This window comes from Malaclemys terrapin, chromosome 6 (assembly GCF_027887155.1).
Source record: "Malaclemys terrapin pileata isolate rMalTer1 chromosome 6, rMalTer1.hap1, whole genome shotgun sequence".
NCBI classification, from domain to species: domain Eukaryota; kingdom Metazoa; phylum Chordata; order Testudines; family Emydidae; genus Malaclemys; species Malaclemys terrapin.
In genome coordinates, this window is record NC_071510.1 from 106,746,534 (window position 1) to 106,766,998 (window position 20,465).

Here is a 20,465-nt window from a genome sequence, read left to right on the forward strand (position 1 = left end):
TGTATGTATTCAAGTGTCTTCTAGCTCAGTAGAAAAGCTCTACTCCCTACTTGGTTGGAGAATACTGAAAAAAGAATACAGCACTCTTTGCTGGCAAAATACTGCAACAAAAGACAACCTGAATATTCATACAGGCTTACTTTCCCACCATGTTTTCAGTGAACTCTTGAGCACGTACCATAAGTCAACATTAGCTATGGCCTATCATTGGCATGCTTTGTGGGTGTTGCTTTTGTGCTTCTGGTAATAAATGACGCAGGGAACAAATAAAGACTCCAAATTCAGTCCCAGCAGTTTCTTCCATCTAGCTAAAAAAGCTAGAAGCATGCATGCTATCCTGCAACTTATATGTGCGCTATGCATTTTAGAAGCCACCAGCTTGGTTTCAGGACAGAGAAGGTAATGCCTTTCATTTTTTCTTTGTATCAACAGCTTTGTACTAGATTTTGTTTTACCCAGAACAGACAGTAAAATGTGTGCATTAATCTACAGGGCTGTCTTCTTATTGTAACCAAGAAAGATTCTTGTTACCTTTTTTTAAAATGCTACCTGGTAGTATCAGTTTCAGACTCCTTAGATTTTATAGGTTTCAGAGTAGCAGCCATGTTAGTTTGTATCCGCAAAAAGAACAGGAGTACTTGTGGCACCTTAGAGACTAACAAATTTATTTGAGCATAAGCTTTCGTGGGTTTATGTTGCATCCAAAGAAATGGGCAGTAGCCCACGAAAGCTTATGCTCAAATAAATTTTAGTCTTGAAGGTGCCACAAGTAATCCTGTTCTTTAGATTTTATATTGCATCTGTATGGCATAATAACCTTATATGGCTAAAGGCAGCGGTAGTTATATACTTGTATGGAGACCGTTATTTTAGCTCTGTTGTTTATAATAAACGTGGTACTAAAGTATAATCTGGACTGTTGCTTGTTTTGGCTGACACATTTCTCCCTGAGAGATTCATTTACTTTTCTAGTGATGGGGCTACGAATTACTGATATTTCAAAGCTCCTAGTCTATATTCCATTTTCTCAAGCCAGACCTTATTAATAGTGCATCAGTACCATGTAATAGTGACCAGCTGTCTTAAGAGTTGCGCTACTTATATGGTATCTCCATAAAGATATGCAAAAAGATACATTTCACCTTCAGCAACAGAGTCCTGCCAGCTCAGTGCTCCTAAAATAAGATTGTAGGAATTACCAAACTGGATCAGATCCAAGAGCCAGATCTAGTCCAATACCTTGTCTTTGACAGTGGTGAATACCAGATGCTTTGGGGGAAGATATAAGAACCCTGAAGTAGGCAGAAATGGGATAACTGAAGTTAGGAGAACTTTTCTTTTTTTGGGGGGGGAGGGGGGAGATTGAAGTGGTTTTGTCCACACACACAAAAAAGGCTTTTTTGGGGGAGGGGGTCAGAAACAAGGGTGACCTGAATAGTTTCAGTTGAAGGGGAAAAAATTGTTTTGACTTGAAAAGTCTAAACAAAACGTTGACTCAATGTTTTGATTTCAAATTTGGCCAATTAAAAAATAAAACACACACCCAGGGTGTAACTCCTGAAATGGCTGAACTGAAATGGAAAAACTCTAATTTAGAGTAGACAAACATTTTGGTGAACTTGAAGCAAACTATTTTTAGGGTTTGGGGGGGTGTTTTTAGTCATCAGAAAAAATGTTTGAAAATTGTCTTGGTCCAAATGTAACTGGATATTTTTTATTTTTTGGGTGTTGGCCCCAAAGTGAAGAAGTTGTCATTTGCTCAGTTCTAGGGATAATTTGTCCCAAAGTAGCTTTCATCCTGACTTCCTAAAAGAGGCTTAAATCCTGAAGTATGAGAGTTAACATCCCTTCTAAAAAGTTTATTAACAATAACTGGATATTCTTAAGATTCAAAGGGATGAAAGACACAGATCAGGTGGGAGGGGGTTGGCCTCATGAGTTCTATGATTTAGTTATGTGTTGTATGAAAATGTATCTCCTCTTATTGGCTTTGAATTTCCCATCTTTTCAATTCCAGTCCCCTTCTGATCTACCTTGTCTAAACTTTTATTGTGTCCCATTTTATTTGTCTTCTTCATATCATGAAGAATCCTAATCTTCTCTTTTCCTATAAGTTTTTGAGGCACTTCATCATTTTTGTTGCTCTTCTCTGGAAGTTCTGACATTATCCATTCAGAGGTGAGATTACTAGTATTGTACACAGATGAGAAGCCTTCTTGGACCTTGAACTCAGATCCTCTTGGTGCCTGCAGCTTGCTCTTAACTCAACCATCAAGCCAATTCCCTTGCTTGAATTCATCATTCATAACTATTTATTAAGATGGCCCCAAGCACTGTCATCTTATGATTTAACAAATTACAGTGTTGGCCAATAACAAATCCCTAACACAACCGGGTGTGTTTCTGGCACATCAATGTGAGTTCGGCCAGTGTTATGCAACCTAAGACCACAGGAAAAGTGCAATCAAGTTTCTGTGTAGATTGGGAAATTCTCCCGGCCCTCCCAAGAGCACTCTCCTCTCCCCTCTCCACCCCCCAACTGCTGAAATGTTAATATTTTACTGTCAGCTAGCCAAGGCTCTCTGTTTTTCTATTTCTTCATTCAGGGACAGCTCAGATCCTTGATGAACAGATACACTGATCTTGGGTATATCAGTTCATGGGCCTCAGAGGCAATGCTTTGATGTGGAGCCCAACTCCTCCAGGGTTCAGGGATGTTCTCGGTTTCAGGGGGTTGGGCACATCCATGTGAGCCACTTTTTCAAAGTACAAAACTCACTTTGGAGAATGAAGCAGACAGCTGGGTGCTCCCTTCTGAGCAGAAATTATAGGGCATATTGAATTCAGCATTTGTCTTTGAAGTCCTTGCTCCCTGCTGAGCTGCTTTCAACTCCTTCCTGTTCAAACTAGGTGCATTAAATCTCCTGACTCAGCTCTGTTTGTGTCAGTAAGTAGAACTATTTCCCCGAGTTTAATAGTGAGATGACAAGCATGTCATTTTTCCTAATCCCCTCCATTTTAAATGACTTAATTTAAAACACTTTTCACATAGCTGTCACTCAGGCCTATCAGAGGGACATGGAATGTGGGTCAGTCTTCTTCTGAAGCCATCATTCTTTAGGATGTAGCAAAGCACAAGCTAATAATTCTCCTGTATATAGAGACAATGGCTGCAGACCAAGAACTGGCACTTTAGAGGTCATGAGATTATTTGCAACAAATTCTTTATATTTAAGTTCACACATATCTGAAAACTCAAGGCACAGGTGTCTGGTCTATGTCCCGGCCTGTAACTAGTCCCTTTGGAGTGACTCCTTTAGTGTACTAGAGTCCTGAGGAACCACATCGTTCCTCAGAGGGAAGGACGTGGCCTGCCCATCTCTGAAACTGGGCCTTTGGGCACCAACAATCCCTGTCGCTCTCTGTGACTTCCTGCACCTTTTGCTTGGTGACTTACTTTGTTCTGTCTGTTACTACTTGCAACCACTTAAATCCTACTGTCTGTATTTAATAAAATCACTTTGTAATTTACTCAGAATATATATTAAAAGCTGGGGGAGCAAACAACTGTGCATATCTCTCTATCAGTGTTATAGAGGGCGAACAATTTATGAGTTTGCCCTGCATAAGCTTTATGCAGGGTAAAATGGATTTATCTGGGTTTAGACCCGATTGGGAGTTGGGCATCTGAGTGCTAAAGACAAGCACACTTCTGTGAGCTGTTTTCAGGTAAACTTGCAGCTTTGGGGCAAGTGATTCAGACCCTGGGTCCATGTTGGAGCAGATGGGAGTGTCTGGCTCAGCAAGACAGGGTGCTGGAGTCCTGAGCTGGCAGGGAAAACAGGAGCAGAGGTAGTCTTGGCACATCAGGTGGCAGCTCCCAAGGGGGTTTCTGTGATCCAACCCGTCACAGATCCCTACACTCTAGGAAATAGAGATCTCCATAAGTGTGGCAGGCAGGAGAAGCAGGCCAAGCAGTTACCTCTGGAGGTCCAGGAAGGAGTAAGCAGGCCAGCCAGTCACCTGCAAAAATGATGAATGTGAGGGAAGAGAAAAAAATCCATTGCTTACTTTGTTTATTGCTTATTACGATGCTCTAGTGGACTGGGCTTTCCTATAGTGTTTACAATAGGCAGGGGCGTCCTTAGGCATACACAGCATAAATTTGGGGCACCTCTGGATCTTAGTGTCCACCCTTCCACCTCTTCCTATCCCTGTTCTAATCTGACCCTTCCAGCAGGCTCCCACCACACCTGGCTGCTGCAGCCTGGTGAGTCTTCCTCTGGAGGGGATCTAATACTTAAAAGTGAAAAAGCCTCCAGCCTGCCAGACCTATTAGCACAACACTGAAACTGTTAAAGAGCCATTCAAGTGGTAATGAAGACATTTAACAGGCATTTGCCATCCCCCAGGTATATACTGTCAGTTTCTGAATTTACTGACAAAAACAGTTGTGCATTACTGTAATATTTACTCAGAACATGTTGGACCTTAGTTTAAAATTTGATTTAAAAATATTTTGTTAGTGTGCTGCTGAAGATTATAATATCACGTCTCTAAAAAATCCTTGCATAGATTTTTAGATGCACAATCTGAGTATTCATCTTAGCCTTAAATGCTTGGATCTTCAGACATATAGTTTTTTAAATAAATCTTTCAAAAGACCACCCTTATCTAAAATACACATGCGAGCCCGGGCTGCCGTCAGGCATAGGGGCATCATTTTAATAATACTGCATAGGGCCCCATAAATCCTAAGGATGGCCCTGACAATAGGAGATAACTAAAGGTAACTGGGCATCAGGAACATTGGGAAGGATAGTAGCTGTAACACAACATATGCATGACAGGAACACCTTTTGAGATTGTTCAGTAACTTTAAAAATAAATATCATATCCTTAGCCTGAAGCCATATCCACTGCCCAGTCCCATCCATCAGTGAGAGATATACACATACTTTGTATGTCAGTTTGTAGAGTACTTTGGGATGAAAGAACTGTAGAAGTACAAATAGCAACAGGGACAGATTCTGGCTGTAACTCACCAGTAGAGAACTTTCCTGGAAGAGGTGAACTCCTCACTGACTCAGTCATCTGCTGTTAGCTGTCCCCAACACCCAGCATAGAGGATGTGGTGGTGCTCCATGTATCTACACCAATACTACACAGGAATGTGCCCCTTTAAGGACTCTATGCCTGCAGCACATGATAGTGCATGCTGGAACTGGGGTGCAGAATCAGGGTGGTGTAACTGTCTCCCTGTCACCAACTTCACAGCCCCAAGTAGAGCTTAATGTAGAGAAAACTTTAGTGTAATACATCTGTGTGCACATACTGCTTTCAGCTTTCAAATTATTCTAGAGTCTCACCTATTTAAAGTATTCTTCTCAGCCAAGGACCTATTTACCAGTAGACCCAAGTTTGGGGCCCGGAGGTTTTGGGGTGAGAACCATTTTGAAGAGGGAGGCAGTGGAGCTGCTGGCTGGCTGGCATACATTTAGAAGTTGAAGCTGTGCTGGCTGACCCAGTGTCAGGATCCCAACAAGGGCAGTTAGGGCCAAAGGTCAGAGCAGGGGCAAACCTGAGGTTGGGAGTAGCAGAGGAACTCGTAGTCAAGTTCCAGGCCAGGATCAATACCAAGGGTCAAGAGGCAAAGTCCAAATCAAGCTGAGTTCAAAGCCAGAAAGTCAGAAACAAGAAAGCAGAAATGGCTGTGGCAACTACAGAAGATCCACACTGTTGCCTGGATGCTTCTAGAATACCCTGTGAGTTTATATAGGGCAGGGAGCCAGTCAGGAGCCTTCAGGCTGCTGTCTGTCAAACCCTCGAGATGGAACTTCCCATGGTCTCTGTCCACAGCAGGTCACAGTAAGTGGCATACTAGCTGGTTACAGCTGCTACTGGATGGTAGCCTGGAGATGTCAGCTGTTTGGTAGTTCTGCAGGCCTGGGGTCTAGACCTGTGGGGGTCTCACACCCAGGAGAAGAGCAGTACACTGGTCTGATGGCAGGGAACTGGAAGCAGCTTTAGAGCCAGCCAAGGTGAGTTGGCCCTCTAAACTCTAAAGGGTTACACTGCATCCCTGAGTTGTTTAGGATAGAATAGTTGCTGTCCGGTCAATTTAAGCCCCAAAGTATTTGTAAAATAATGGTCACTTTCTGTGTCTGTAGACTGATCATATAATGGATGAGAACTAGAAAGATGAACTAAGAGTTGATAGGAAGCCAGTTAAGGTAATCTTAAAAATATTGGTCCAAATTTTGGAAAGTGACTAGTGATTCTGGGTGCATCCATTTTTGGTGTCCAACTTGAGACACCTTGAAGGAGCCTGATTTTTCAGAAATTGTTGAGCACCCACTCCCTGAACACTAGGTCCTTTTATGGTATTTTAAGCTGGGCACCAAAATCACCAGTCACGTTTGAACATGTAGGCCTTTAATTCTGATTTTACCAAATCTTGGAGTTTATGCGCAATCCTTGGGCTGGTTGTGAGCTGTTATTTCACTACCTTCCCTGACATGCAGCTTAACATGACCTACACAAAGACTAGATCCTGATCCATCCAGGAAAGAAGAAAAAATGTTGGTTCATTAACTGTTCTTTGACTTCAAATATTTGTAAAAAGTAAAATGTCCTCTACTTTCCCCTTTTAACCTGGTGAAGAGTTTGAGAATGAGGCTGTTTGTATATCCAAATGCCAACGTCTGCTGTGCAAGTGAACCAGGATGTAGCAAAAGGACGTTTGTTTTTAAACCATTAACCAATGTTTTAAAACTTGTGCTTGATTTTAGCCAACTGAGATTGTGTTTGAAATGTTTTGTTTGATAGATCTTCAGGGAAAGTTTTGCATAGGAGGACAAGAGAACCTAATGCTCAATCTCCAATAGACTGTAAACTGAGCCGTTGGAGTGAATGGGGACCATGTGACCCATGCTCAAATTTAAGGGTAAGTACTCGCTGTATTGTTTTATTTTAAAATGACACAGGAATTACTGACTGACATTCACCCTTAGAAGTCCTCCATTATAGTGGAGTGCTAAACTCCTCCTCAACATTCTGATGTTATGATTCAAGGGTACCCTCAACTGTTTTATACATAAGAGCAGACTGCTATGTAAAAGGGCTTTGTTGGCAAAGCAGAAATTTTTGCAGGAAACATCAAAGTTTGATTGACTTTTTTTTAGGTTTTCATCAAAAAACAAAAAAAAAATTACTGACAGCCGGGCTTTTCTGTTTTCATTTTTTTAAGAACATTTTTAAAAAATGAAGATTTTGTTTATGAAAGCTTTTTAGTTTTTTGTCATTTTTCATGGTAACAAAAAACACCACGTAAGCCTTTTGTGACTAGTGCCACAGCTATATATCTGTTTATATGTGCATGTGAAGAATTAGTTACAACGAGTGCCACCTACTGGCACATAGGAATATGTGATATTGTGCATAAGCAATAGGTTCCATAAAGGTATTTTTCTTATGCATGGCGAGTGACTTCCTGCATCCAGATCTTAACAAAGACCTTCAGACATAGTATCTTTGCTAATTTATCTGTAGTCATAGTATGTGAGGGCTGTAAGTCTGGAATTAATGAACAAAAAGTAAGTTCTCCTAAACCTCGACTTGTGTTTGTGTATAATTTGGGGACTTCTTTTGTAGAAAAAAACTTGGTTCCAAGTAAATAAAATACTAAGTATGAGGCCAGTTCAGTATGAAGACTAAAATGTAAATAAAATATGAAATTTGTACTTATTCCATAAGAATTCGAGAGAGACAAAATAGGGGAGGTAATATCTTTTATTGGACGAATTTCTGTTGGTGGAAGCTACAAGATTTCAAGCTACACAAAGATGTTCCTCAGAATTTGGTTATTAATGAAAGATTCCCACAAAAGTATCTGCAGTCTTCCCAATCCTCAGTAATGTAAATCAACGTAGCTTCACTGAAGTTAATGAAGTTATGCTGATGGACATTAGCTGAGAATCTGGCCATAATTTGAATTATTATTTTTAATAAAATGTACTACTTAGATTTTTCTGAGTGTAACCTATTAATGTAAATGAGAGAAAGCATTATTTAGTGGAGAAACAGAAGAATGCGACTCAAGAGTAAATCTATATGAATAATATATTTTTCAGTTTTCTGGCTAAAACAAAAAATTACAGTTCGGGTCGACCCAAAATGATTTTTTTTTTTTTTTTTTTTGGACAAACTAGTTTGGTTTGTCAAAAGAAAATTCCATTTTTGTTTCTCTTTTTAAAATTAACACAAATTAGCAAAATGTTTCAGTCAACCCTGTGACGGTGCTGCCCATGGGAGCCAGCTGAGGTCACTCAATTAAGGTGAACTGCAAACAGAATGGGGCAGACAAGCCCCAAAAGCTGGTGGATATTCCAATACTTAGATTTACCAAGCCAGCACAAAACAACTTCTATATTACCATACAGGTTACTCAGAAGTCCAAGCAATGCAGTTCCCTTAAAGTGCCCAGCCTCAGGCCTCCATCCAGACACACATGTCAAACATATGATGATAATTACTGAAAATCTTATCTCATCATATAAAGAAAAGGTTCTTCCAATCCCAAAGGATCAGCCACATACCCAGGTCCAATTATAACTTAGGTCTTGCCCAAAATACAAGCTTATAGTCAATTCTTATTAATTAAGCTAAAATTTATTAAAAAACAAAAGAGAGTGAGTGTTGGTTAAAAGATCAATATACATACAGACTTGAATTCAATTCTTGAGGTTTAGATACATAGCAGAGATGAGCTTGTAGTTGCCAAAAGTCCTTTTAGAAATAGTCCATAGGTTATAGTCCAATGTCCATGTTTAGGGTGACTCCAATCAATGCCTTATGGCTTAAGGTTTCCCCCTCTTGAAACCCAAAGCAGATCTGAGATGAAGCAGGATCGTGTCCCAGGGTTCTTATACATTTCCAGCAGCCTTTTGGCCTGAGAAAACAATAGGCTTAACTCTCCTTCTTCCAAACATCCTGGCAATTAGCACAGGGTAATTTATCCATTAAACAGTTCAGATACAGGTTACCACAACCTTCAAAGAGACATATAGACAATAATACTATTTCACTCAAGTATCTTCCTAAATGTTAATATTCCTTTCTTGATCTTTGAATCAAAGCTATAGCAATAGACAAGACTTGTTTGCTTATGTCACAAGACCTAAGCAAACACCTACCCTTCTACCTCTAACAATGCAGACTTGCATTTTAAAGCTCTATTTATTTACATATCTTCCTAACCAGTTTCTAAAGTTCGGCCATGGGTCAGGTCAGTCTGAGTTAATTAACTCTTTCTGGACCTGTCATTTTTCAATGAGATATTATATTACACTTATAATGTCACAAACCCAAATCTGCATTTTTTGTTAAAAAAAGTTTAGTCTGAAAAATTTCATCCATCTCTAATGAGGAGATCTGAGTTCTGTTGTGCCTCTGTGAACAACTTGCTGTGTGACATTAGGAAAGTCATTTAACCTACCTGTTCGTCAATGTCCACTTCTGTGCTTTAAGAAAAAAAGGGGAGTACTTCAAAGATGTGATTTGTAACCTGTTTTGAGATGCTGTAAAAACGCTGCATAAGTGCAAAATATTTTTTATTTTATTATTATTAGAGCTAGTGAAAATGTTTTCAATTTCTAAATGTTGACAAAATTTCCAACTTTGAGATTAAGGGACAAAAAGGGAAACCTATTGATGACATTTCCACAAAATATTTTTCCAGGTTTTCAACCAATCAGCTCATGAAGAAATTTCTAACTTGGATGAAATTTTGAGGGGGAAAATTTCTAGTTATATTTGAATTTTTGTCTTGTTTTTCTTTAAGCAGATCTAATTATTATTATTATATATCTTTGTAGTTTCGCTCTAGAAGTGTTCAGAAATTTGGACAGTTTCGTGGGAAACGGTGCCTGGAATCATTGGGAGACACACAAAGCTGTAAAACCAGCATAGCCTGTCCAGAAGAGCAAGAAATCGATTGTGGAGCTGACTTTAGATGTGATTCAGGTAGGTGTTGCTTTCACACCAGGCTAATTAGTTCAGCAAAGCATAGAAGCATCTGCTTAATTTTAAGCACATGTTCAAATCTCATTTAAAGTCAATAGATTTAAATACGTGCTTAAAGTTAAACACATGCTTAAATACTTTGCTGAATATGGATAGTTTGCTGAATCAGGGCCTATATATTTAGGTTTAAATTCCTTAACTATTCTTTCTATTCCATCTGAAAAGTTGCCAGTTCCACAAGTTTCCTTTCTTATGTTGTATCCATTCCAAATGGAGCTGAGTGAATCTTTTTTGTTTACGCTTTATGAAAAATCAGTGGGGAAAAGAGACATTTAAGTGGGGAAGTCCAGGTGACTTCAGCAGTTCAGTCTATCTCTGGAGATCTAGGTTCAAACCCTCTTAGAATACAGGTAAAATTACAAAACTCTATGACTTTATTTTGCATAGGGGGGATTTGACAAATCAACCCTCCCAAGCATATTTTAATAATACTACATAGACATTAGTTAGCACTTTACAGGCCAGCTAATTGACATCAATAGACTGCATCTTCTTATGTCAGGGCTGATTTAAAATCTTTAAATCATGTAGAGACAATTAATCTGCACAAAACCACTGAGGTGAAATCCTCCCTTCATTGAAGTTAATGGCAAAACTCCCAATGACTTTAATGGGGTCAGAATTTCTCCCCTTGTTTGTACGTCACAATAAAAACATAAATTATTTTGAGTATATGCTACATCCTCCCAAGCAACTCAAAAATATGACTTTGCTGACACTAACCTATAAGAACTAATGTTTTCCCACACTCTTATACTTCAAAGAAAAATACCCCAAATCGTGACATTAAACAATAATCTAAAAATAAATCAAATCACGATAATTCTCTATGAATGTCAGAAATTCTTCTGCCATTTAATTTTCTGTGCCATCCCATTAAAAATAATTGGTAAATTTAAAGGTTTTTTTTCCTCACTTAGAGGAACAAGGGATTAGGTTTTTACCTCTTTCTGGCTGAAATGAAAATACACCTTCTATGAGGAAGATTCCAGTAAGGAATATTTGTTTTTCTGATGTAAACCCCATGTTAAAAAAGGATTAGAAATGTTCAGTTCTTCATTCTTTGCTTAGGTCGATGTATAAAGAAGAGGCTTGTGTGTAATGTGGACAATGACTGTGGAGACTTTTCTGATGAAAGTGACTGTGAGAGAGATCCAAAATCACCATGTCGTGACTCGGACATTGAAGTGTCAGAGATTGGAAGGACTGCTGGACAAGGGTATTCAATGAAAAGCCATAGCTAAAGGGAGACACCCTGGTTGGCACCAGACAAAGTTAGGAGACATGGGCCAGATGATCAGGCCCCAAGATTCTATTCATGATCTACTAGCCTCTTCTGTGACCTTGGGCAAAATTCTTAACCTCTGTTTCCTTTTACTCATCTGGGGTTAATAATGCCCTGAGATCAGACAAAAAGCATTGTAAGTGCCACGTGTTGCTGCTGTTATATTAACCCACCTTTGCTTCAGGGAAGGCAGCTGAAGATATTTTAAATATGTTTTACAAACAGAGGCACCAACATCATCAGATTTGGGCAGTTCTTCCTGGAGAATGACCAGAGAATCTCCTCCTTCCCATCCCCACTCCAGCAGGTGGCCATCACCTTCCGGCAACCTCTTGACTAAGCCCCACTGCTGTGGCTATATTCATATTCCTACAAGCACAAGCTCTATACGGGGTAGTTGATAGGCAGATATGGGACAGTCGATAGGCAGACCGCGCCAGGCCAAATCCGGACCACCAGATGCTTTTGAATGGACCCCAAAATCTTTTTATTTATTTATTCCTGGGCGGTGGGTAATAGAGGCTGAGGGAGGCTAAGCCTCCCCAGACCTCTGCTAATGGTTCCCGCAGCAGCCTCTGGGTAGTGTTCAGAACACCTCTGGGCAGCCCACAGTCCTGGCTCAGCTCCAGCGGGCCGGCCAGGGCTCCGCTGGGCTCCTCCAGGCACCAGTGGGCCGGCCAGGGCTCCTCCAGATGCTGGTAGGCCAGGGTTCAGGCCTGCATCTGTGCGCCAGCCAGCAAGAGCAGTGGAAGTGGAAAGGGTGGGGCGGGGCCTTCGGTGGAAGAGGCGGGGCAGGGGGCTAGCCTCCCCACACAGGGGATGCACACACTGCCAATGTATTTATTATCATTTTTTGTATTGTTTTCTCTGGAGTCTGAGCCTTGACTATACCTTGACCAAGAAATTTGGATCTTGACAAAAAAGTAATTGACTACCCCTGCTCTGTATCGTGCAGTGTGTTCCAGAGCACGTAAGGTTTGCTCATTGTGGGCCTTACAAAATGGCCATGCCACTGATGCTGGGTTCTGTAACTAGATCTGTAGAAGTAGTGCCCAGGAGGTTGCATGAGGGGGATGGATACCATCTTGAGATTCTGCCTCTCCAGCCCTCCCCTCTTGCCCAATCTAGAAATGGCTGGGGTTTAGCAAGGCATCCATCATCAAATTTCTCAAACCTTTATATATTAGGTAGCTGGGTTTGGGGGAGGATGGGTTAGTTCACTATTGTTCTTAGAGCAGCTTCTCAAACAATCTTTCCCCACCATCATCATACTAAAGTAATATCTGAAAAATGAGAAAATATATCCAGATATTTTTTCATCAAAAGTCTGCATCTATAGCAATTATACCCTCCATTACTACCGTTACTACCTCGCAGACAGGGAATATTAGAAAAATGTTTGTTTGTTTGTTTTAACATCCTATGGACTACTGAATCCCCAGAGCTTCATTGGTTACAGCAGCATTTTTCATCTTCTTTTCTTTGCATATATTTACCTTTCCTTTCTAGGTAGTTGGCGGTTTGTTGGCTTGTTAGGTTTGGTTATTTGTTTGGGGAGTTGCTCTCTTTTGTTTTGGGGTTTGGGACAGGTGGGGAAGGGCCTGTAATTTATGTACAAATTGAATTGGAAATCAGCAGCATAAACTGGAACAGACAAAAATATCAGCATGTTGCAGCTCCACCTAGTGTTCAACTGAAAATTACAGCCTTTCCCTATCACCTCTATCTCAGAAATAGTCTAAAATTGATAAATGAAGACCTTTGTAACCGAAAAACAAGCAAACATTATTTTTGAAGTTCCCAGAAATGTGCTAGGCACTTAGTCTTTTAGTGTTATTACAATTAGTTAGCTCTTCTATAAGGAAAATATTGTTTAGATGTATAATAGCAGCGTTCATTGTTCTGTTGAATGATAGCTATTTGATAAGGTCAACAGTGTGCATGGTGCTGTACAGGACACAAAGATTGTGACAGCCTCTGGCCCCGAGAGCTTAAAATCTAGGAGACAGACAAGGAAAGGCAAATCCCAGTATGAGATCCCACAGGAAGGAGTGATTTTAGGTATATCTTCTTTGTACACTTCTTGTTATCTCACATTCTCACCAGATCTATGAAACTGGAAGATGAATCTGTTAACTTTCCTGTGTTTGCTATTATTTTAATTGCCTTTCCTCCGATCTAGGCCATTGTAGTGCCCTAGCTCTATTTCTTCCTGAGCAGTGTCTGGGATAACATTAGCTGTATATTCCTCCTGAAGGCTGGGTGGCTTCTGTACACACTTGATATTGCAAAATATAGTAATATACAATATAATATTGAGAATTAGAAACAATCTGATAAAAGTGTATTTGGAAAAATATAACCTTATTTTGATCCCATAAAGCTTGCTAGCGATGAATAGCTATTTGAGAAGAAATAGGTCTTTATTATAGGGTTCCTTTCATTCCAAAGGATCCCATCATGTTTCATTTTTATTAATAATACCAATCACTTTTTCATTCTTGCACTTTTCATCCACAGACTTCAAAGTGCTTTACAAAGGACATATCATTATCCCCATTTTACAGATGGGAAAACTAAGGCCCCAAGACGTGACTTGCCTAGTGTCACTGAGCAACCCAGTGGCAGAAGTGAGACTAGAAAGCTGCTCTCCCGAGTCCTAATGTGGTGCCCTATCCATTAGGACATTCTGCTGCCTATTTAGTCTTTTGATTTCTATCATCAGAGTTTCCATCCCAAGCTCCTGGGCACCCTTAACAATCTTTATAAACAAATGTAACATACAAAACCCGTGGTACACTCGTAGCACCACTGAATCCAGTAACTTCTGAGGTAACTATGGCAGTACATTGGCTCAGGGCAATATTGCAAACCCTCACTCTTATGAAAAGTCTTATGGGATCTTTAATATCAATGCTGAACAACAGGAACTCCAGATTCAGTTTTTTGTCAGTTGTCATATGTAATTTTTATGTAGTTTGGCTTTTCTAGGTCATAATACCGCTGTCTACAGGCTAAAGGTACTAACACCATCTTTTTGAAGTTTAACATGTGTCTTTATTTTCTTTGTAGAATCAACATTCTAGGAATGCAGCCAATGGCAAGCCCATTTGAAAATGAGTATTTTAATGGTGTTTGTGAACGAGTGCGTGATGGGAATACCAGGACCTATTACCGCAAGCCATGGAATGTTGCTGTTCTCAACTATGATGTAAGCCTCTGTGTAAAAATTAGGAGGTGGATGACTGAGATTCAGTTTTCCAACAGGATGTCAAAACTATCTCTTAATTCAGGCATTAATAATTCTTCCATAGTATGATTTTGGCAGAATCCAGAAGAGAAGATCTTATTTGTATTAATGGTAGTTCCTAGAGGCCCGACGAAGGTGCGTTCTGCACTTGGAGTTGTGATTCCCAGCTCCCGCGCACACACTTGCTCTAGCGCTCATTGAGGTAGTGCACTAAAAAAGTAGTGTAGCCGGAGCAGCATGGGCGGTAGCGAGCAGCAGAATGGGCTAGCCTCCTGACTACGTACCACGGGCCTGAGTGGGTTTGTACTTGGGGCGGCTACCCCATGCTTCTACTCACCACTACCCATGCTACCACCGTTACTCTTCTATTTTAGTGCACTACCTCAATGAGAGCTAGAGTGAGTGTGTGTACGCGAGCTGGGAATCACACCTCCAGCTCCAAGTGTAGACGTAGCCTATATACCCATTGAGTTTAGTGCGCTCTATTCACTCAGTCCATAGTAAGAGACAGTCCTTTCCCCAAAGAGTTTACACTCTAAATAGTCAAGACAGAGATGACAGGTGGGAAGAAGGGAGCATTATTATCTCTATTTTACAGATGGGGAGTTGAGGCACACTGAGATTAAGTAACTTTCTCAAAGAGCCTAGCTCTCCTGATCCCCAGTCAAGTCCCATAATCACTAGATCACCTTTCCTTTGCAGATTCAGATGAAGGATTTTCAAAGCCTTCTAGGAGATTTGGATCCTAATTCACATTAATATTAAAATCCTTTTGGTGGCTCGGCCTCAGTTCAGTTTATAGCTAAAAATAATTACTATTCTATAGCTACCTAGTTTTCTGCATCTACATAAGCAAGAAATCACATGGTGGCAATCTAAGGGTGCTTCAAGAGGAAATTCCTGAAAAATATTAAAAGCTACTTAACAATTAAACTTTTCCTAGAGAAAAATTTCTATACCTAAGCAATTATAACTTATATATACATTTGTCTTCACAGCAGTTAAGGTTCTGTGTCAATACAAGTAAGGCTAGCTAAATCTGACCCATAAAGCATTGCCATGCAGCATGTATATTTATTTTTGGTGGTGGTAGCATTTCTTTGTTACCAAACCTGTATATTCTACTAATACAAAAAAATATGATACTGTTAGTATTTTATTTAACATTAAAAGCAAGTATTTGGAATTAGCCATAGACTAAGGGTTCCGAAGATGGAAGAGGATGAAATGGCAATTCTGCTTCATTTCTGAGGTTGAGACTCCATAAAGATTCCTATCTGCATTCTAATAGGAAATTGAAGATTATAATCCCTTAAATGTAGCGGCACTTTCCCAGTTTTACATAGCAAAGACTTTTCACCCACTGAAGCAGAAAGAAAAAAGGGGGTGGGGGGAAGTCACTGCAACTTTGCTTACTTGTGAACAGCTGAGCTGATCCAGATGTTAGGGGAGGAGAGGGGGTTCCATATGTTTTGATTTTTTAGAGTTTTATGATATGTTCATGCCACATGTGAAACTGGATAATTTTGCCTTTTACACATACCCTGCAAAGGCAAAAATCATTAAAAAAGCCAAATGAAATGAAATTATGCATGTCATAGTTGAATCTAACAAAATGGTCACAGTTTGACAAGCATTTGTCACATATAAAATCATTTTCAGTGACTGCGAGCAGAAATAAAAAAAATAAATATCATGAATGCAGTGCCAACACAATGGTAAATTCTGAAGCAACTGTGTGAAATTTGTCATGACATTTCTACAAATGATTTCTCCATGAAAGTTCTGTGAGATTCTTGTGTTGTCAAAGTAAAATCTAAATGATAACTTGCCCAAAGACTGCTGTATGGAGGGTTTCAAGGGACTACTGATTTGGGTGCCAACTTGACACCTCTTAAAGAAGTCTGATTTTCATAGGTGAGGTATATAGCATTTTCTAAAAGACAGGCTGCTTTAAAGTGTTTCAAATTGTATTGAGCTTTAATTGAGCACCTGATATTGACACCCAAAATCACTAGTCACTTTTGAAAATATTCACCTTTATATTTTGAAAGCATTTAATCTCCAGTTTTCTTGTTCTATAGAGAAATCAAGACCAAAGTGCAGCAATAGTTGTTTCACATACTGATTAAAGCTGATCAGAAAATGGGCTTTTATGAGACAGAAAATTTTGTTTTGACATATTTTTCAGCTGAAAACCAAAATGTTTCCATTTGGATATGTTGGCATGGTGCCCCATGTGAGTTGGTTCACATGCCTCATGCTCCCATTTTCCTATATAGGTAGACTACCTAATTAGACTACAACTCCCATGATGCACCACAGTCTCCCCTCATGATGAGGGGAGGCTGTTTCATCATGGGGGTCTCTGGCCATGGTGCATCATAGGTAGACTTGGAAGGATTTGATTTTTTATCAGTAAATGTTGGTAAATGTCCATTTCACTGTACATACAAAACCGAATAAAAATTATTTCCATTTATGATAATCCAAATTTACCAATAGGCAAAATAAGAAAAATGTTGCTTGAAATCTTAGAGTTTGATTTAAAGCTATTTACTTTGGGTATTTTGATGTGATGTTGACAATTTGTAATTTGTTATAAAGCATTAGCTTTTTGAAATCCATGTCTGTTATCATCAACTAATGATATGACCCTCCCCATAATTTCCCACAAATCTGAAAATTTAAATGAATAAAAATTGATGAAAACCCATAGTTTTGTGTAACTGTGAAATTTAAGTGGATAAAAATAACAAAAATGCTTAAAAATAAACATTGATATCATCCATCAAAATTATTTTTAAAAAAATCTAATTCTACCAGCCCTAATAATAGGAGATGTGGCCAGGCTAGGGGAGCCTCACACATAGAGGAGAACCAAACTACAGCTTCCATGAGGCACCATTGCACGACAACCAAACCCAAATATTTTGGGTTTCAGATATTTATTTTTTCAACAAAAAACTGAAAGTTTCCATGGAAAAGAGACTTTTTGCAAAACAAACAAACAAACCAAACTTCATTTTGTCAAAAACCCAATTTCCCATCTCAAAAAAGTTTCAACGGATATCTTTTTTTGACCAGCCCTCATTAATATTTTACTTTTTTGAAATGACAATGCAACCATATAAACCAACTTTTCTGTTTCCCATTGATTTAATGTTGTTCTATTTCTTGAAGGTTGGGTCCAAATCCTATACAAACTGACTCAGTATTATACCTGTCAGTCTCTAGACCCTCATCTATTATGTGCCCCTCAGCACCTGTTTTATATAGATTGTTTTATCATACCATTAGTGATGACATGAGAATAAAACATGCAGTTTTAGTATCTGCTCATTACATAAGTTTCAAGCTATTGTGTTTTTGTTAAATAGATTATACATGTTTTTATCTGTTATGCTCTTTTTTCCTAAGACAAAAGCAGACAAAAGATTCACAACTGAGTTCTTCCATGATCGTGTGACCATGATAAAAGAGATTTTCCACGAAAAACAAGAACATTTCTCGGTTTCCATGTCAATAAAACAAACACCTACTGAAAACAGTCAGGGCACATCTTTAAATGCCTCTCTTGGCTACCAGTATTCAAGGAATGAAAGTCTAAATTATATCTTGCGGTACTCCAAAGAAAGGGTAAGCTTAATGGCATAAAACATTTGATGTAGTAATTTCATACCTGAAATTAGCATACTGTTGGGCTATACAAGTATTAATCGTCCAAACTGTTCAGGATGCCTATTGCTTTCCTCACAGAGGGGACTGGCAAAATGTTGACAATGTAAAGATTAAAGTTTACTTCAGGAGTAGCTGAAATATGGGTCAAATGCCGCCTATTTCACCACCTTGGCCTTCAATATGGATTGATGTTGCCAGAAACCAAAGATATCAGCATGCAATGATCCATCTTTATCAGCAAACAGTTGTGATCTAGTCCACTGTGTGCAAATTAGAAACAGCCTTTAAGTAACAAATTGCAATGAAGACCCAGGCAGGCAAAGCTTGGGTGCTCTTAATGGAGCATGTTGATTAATATCCCAAGGGTCAGATCTTCAGGACCAGCCATTTGTGGCACAGCACATCTCAGACGGAAATAGGTTGCAAAGGACTCCTCTAAGTTGTACCAGTTGCCACAGCTCATAAGAGTCCATTCCAGCAGTTGAGGATTAGCAGAGTCCAAGAGCAATCCAGCAAGCCACCCTTTTCCTTGGATATGTATACACTATGCCAAGGCCTGTGATGGGGATTGGTGGCAGGTACATCAGCTTTATGCTACCAGAGGATTACACAAGCCACCAAAGGCTTGATTGCCTCTATGCATTTTATTGCTCTGTCTATAGCACATGGCCTCTTACACTTGCTTTAAGTCAGCTTTGCACTGCCAAAGTGCTACAAAGTGGAGTTAATGGGGCTGAGGATCTGGTCGCAAGATTTGGCCCTGTCTGAGGGTTTGTTTCTGCTTGAATTTCATATCAAGAAATAAATGTAAGACCCATTCTAATCTGGATGAAGTTTCAGCCTAAAAATACCCTTTCTAACCAGTTAGTTACAAGAAGGTAATGGAAAACGCAGGGCTAGTACACATTTTGCAAAAGGTTAGACCCACCATGAAAATAATACTAAAAGGCAAGGTGTACCATTAAGAGAAGCCATTGTGTAATGATGCCTCAGTCAGGTTGTCGGTGGGGATTGAACGCAGGTGCTCAAGATCTAAAAGCATGAACACCACCCCTAGCTGACAGACAGTAGCAGACTTATCAACCTCTTTAGGTGATCTAGGAATGAGAGGGGGCATAACAAGCCTCACTGTGTTATGATGGGGGACAAGTGGCTGAGACTGTCCTATCACTTAGTGTAAATTCTTTTTATAAATTAACCTCTATTTGCTTTCTTCACTTACCCAGGAATAAGTGAATAATGTAAAAATAAGGATATACCACTAAGAAAAAGCAGTAATAGGTCAAAGGGGAAAGAGAGCCTTACTATTTAAAAGGGGTTGGCAATTGGATACAGATAGGAAAACTGGGTGGTGACTGGAATAAGAACAGCTGACTAAGGATCTCTAAAGCTGCAAGGTATTTGGCTATTTAAGCATTGTTTTTGACAGTAAGTGCAGCTATTAGTGGGCTAAGTTTCTTAGTACTTCACTGTAATCTATTGGTTACATTTGTGTGTTTGTGTACCACTGCCCTCCCTTGGATGAGATCTGCAAATGTCCATGATTTACATTTGTCACTAATGGTTGGCTCACAGAGTATATTTAAGCCTTAACACTACTGAATGCGAATGAAAAGAATCTTCTTATTCCAAGTGCTTCACGAGCAGAAACTTCTGAATTCTACTCCCAATATCACATGTTGGCAGTCAGATCTACATTCTAGTGCAACGGTGGAAGTAGCACCATAGTCAGTCAGACAGTTTGGTAAAGTGGAGCTTGGCCCAGATTTCTAAAAATCGGAGTCTAAAATTCAGCATCCAACTTCATATTTGGGTTCGTAAATAAGTAGCTGGCTTGTCAAAAGTGCTAAGCAACCAGCAAATTCCCATTGACAACAATAGGACAATTGACAACTTCCTGGCAACTAAATGTTTGAAAATGAAGCTGTTATTTAGTGGCATAGAAGTTAGTTTATATATAAGAGAATAGATTGTCTAGTAGATAGAGAACTATCCAGAGACCTGGGTTCCATTCCCTTCTCCACTACAGACTTCCTGCATCAGTTAGCCTCTCTGTTTCCTGTGGTCTTCTGTAAAATGAGGGTAATGGTATTGGCTTATTTCACAGGGGCACTGAGAGGATAAAAACATTGAAGATTCTGAGATATTTAGGCTCTACTTTAATGA

The 20,465-nt window shown here is 39.5% G+C and overlaps 1 protein-coding gene across 1 annotated transcript in view; it reads left to right on the forward strand.

Annotated features, from left to right (window-relative positions):
* The first annotated feature begins 235 nt into the window (after window positions 1-235).
* The window catches only part of C9 (complement C9), a 29,213-nt gene continuing 8,983 nt past the window's right edge, over window positions 236-20,465 (forward strand). The window contains exons 1-6 of the mRNA XM_054032108.1: window positions 236-399; window positions 6,829-6,946; window positions 9,876-10,023; window positions 11,155-11,302; window positions 14,441-14,579; window positions 18,039-18,257. Of these exons, the coding sequence (XP_053888083.1) occupies window positions 251-399; window positions 6,829-6,946; window positions 9,876-10,023; window positions 11,155-11,302; window positions 14,441-14,579; window positions 18,039-18,257 (921 nt within the window). The 5' untranslated portion in view covers window positions 236-250. The remainder of the gene's footprint in view (window positions 400-6,828; window positions 6,947-9,875; window positions 10,024-11,154; window positions 11,303-14,440; window positions 14,580-18,038; window positions 18,258-20,465) is intronic.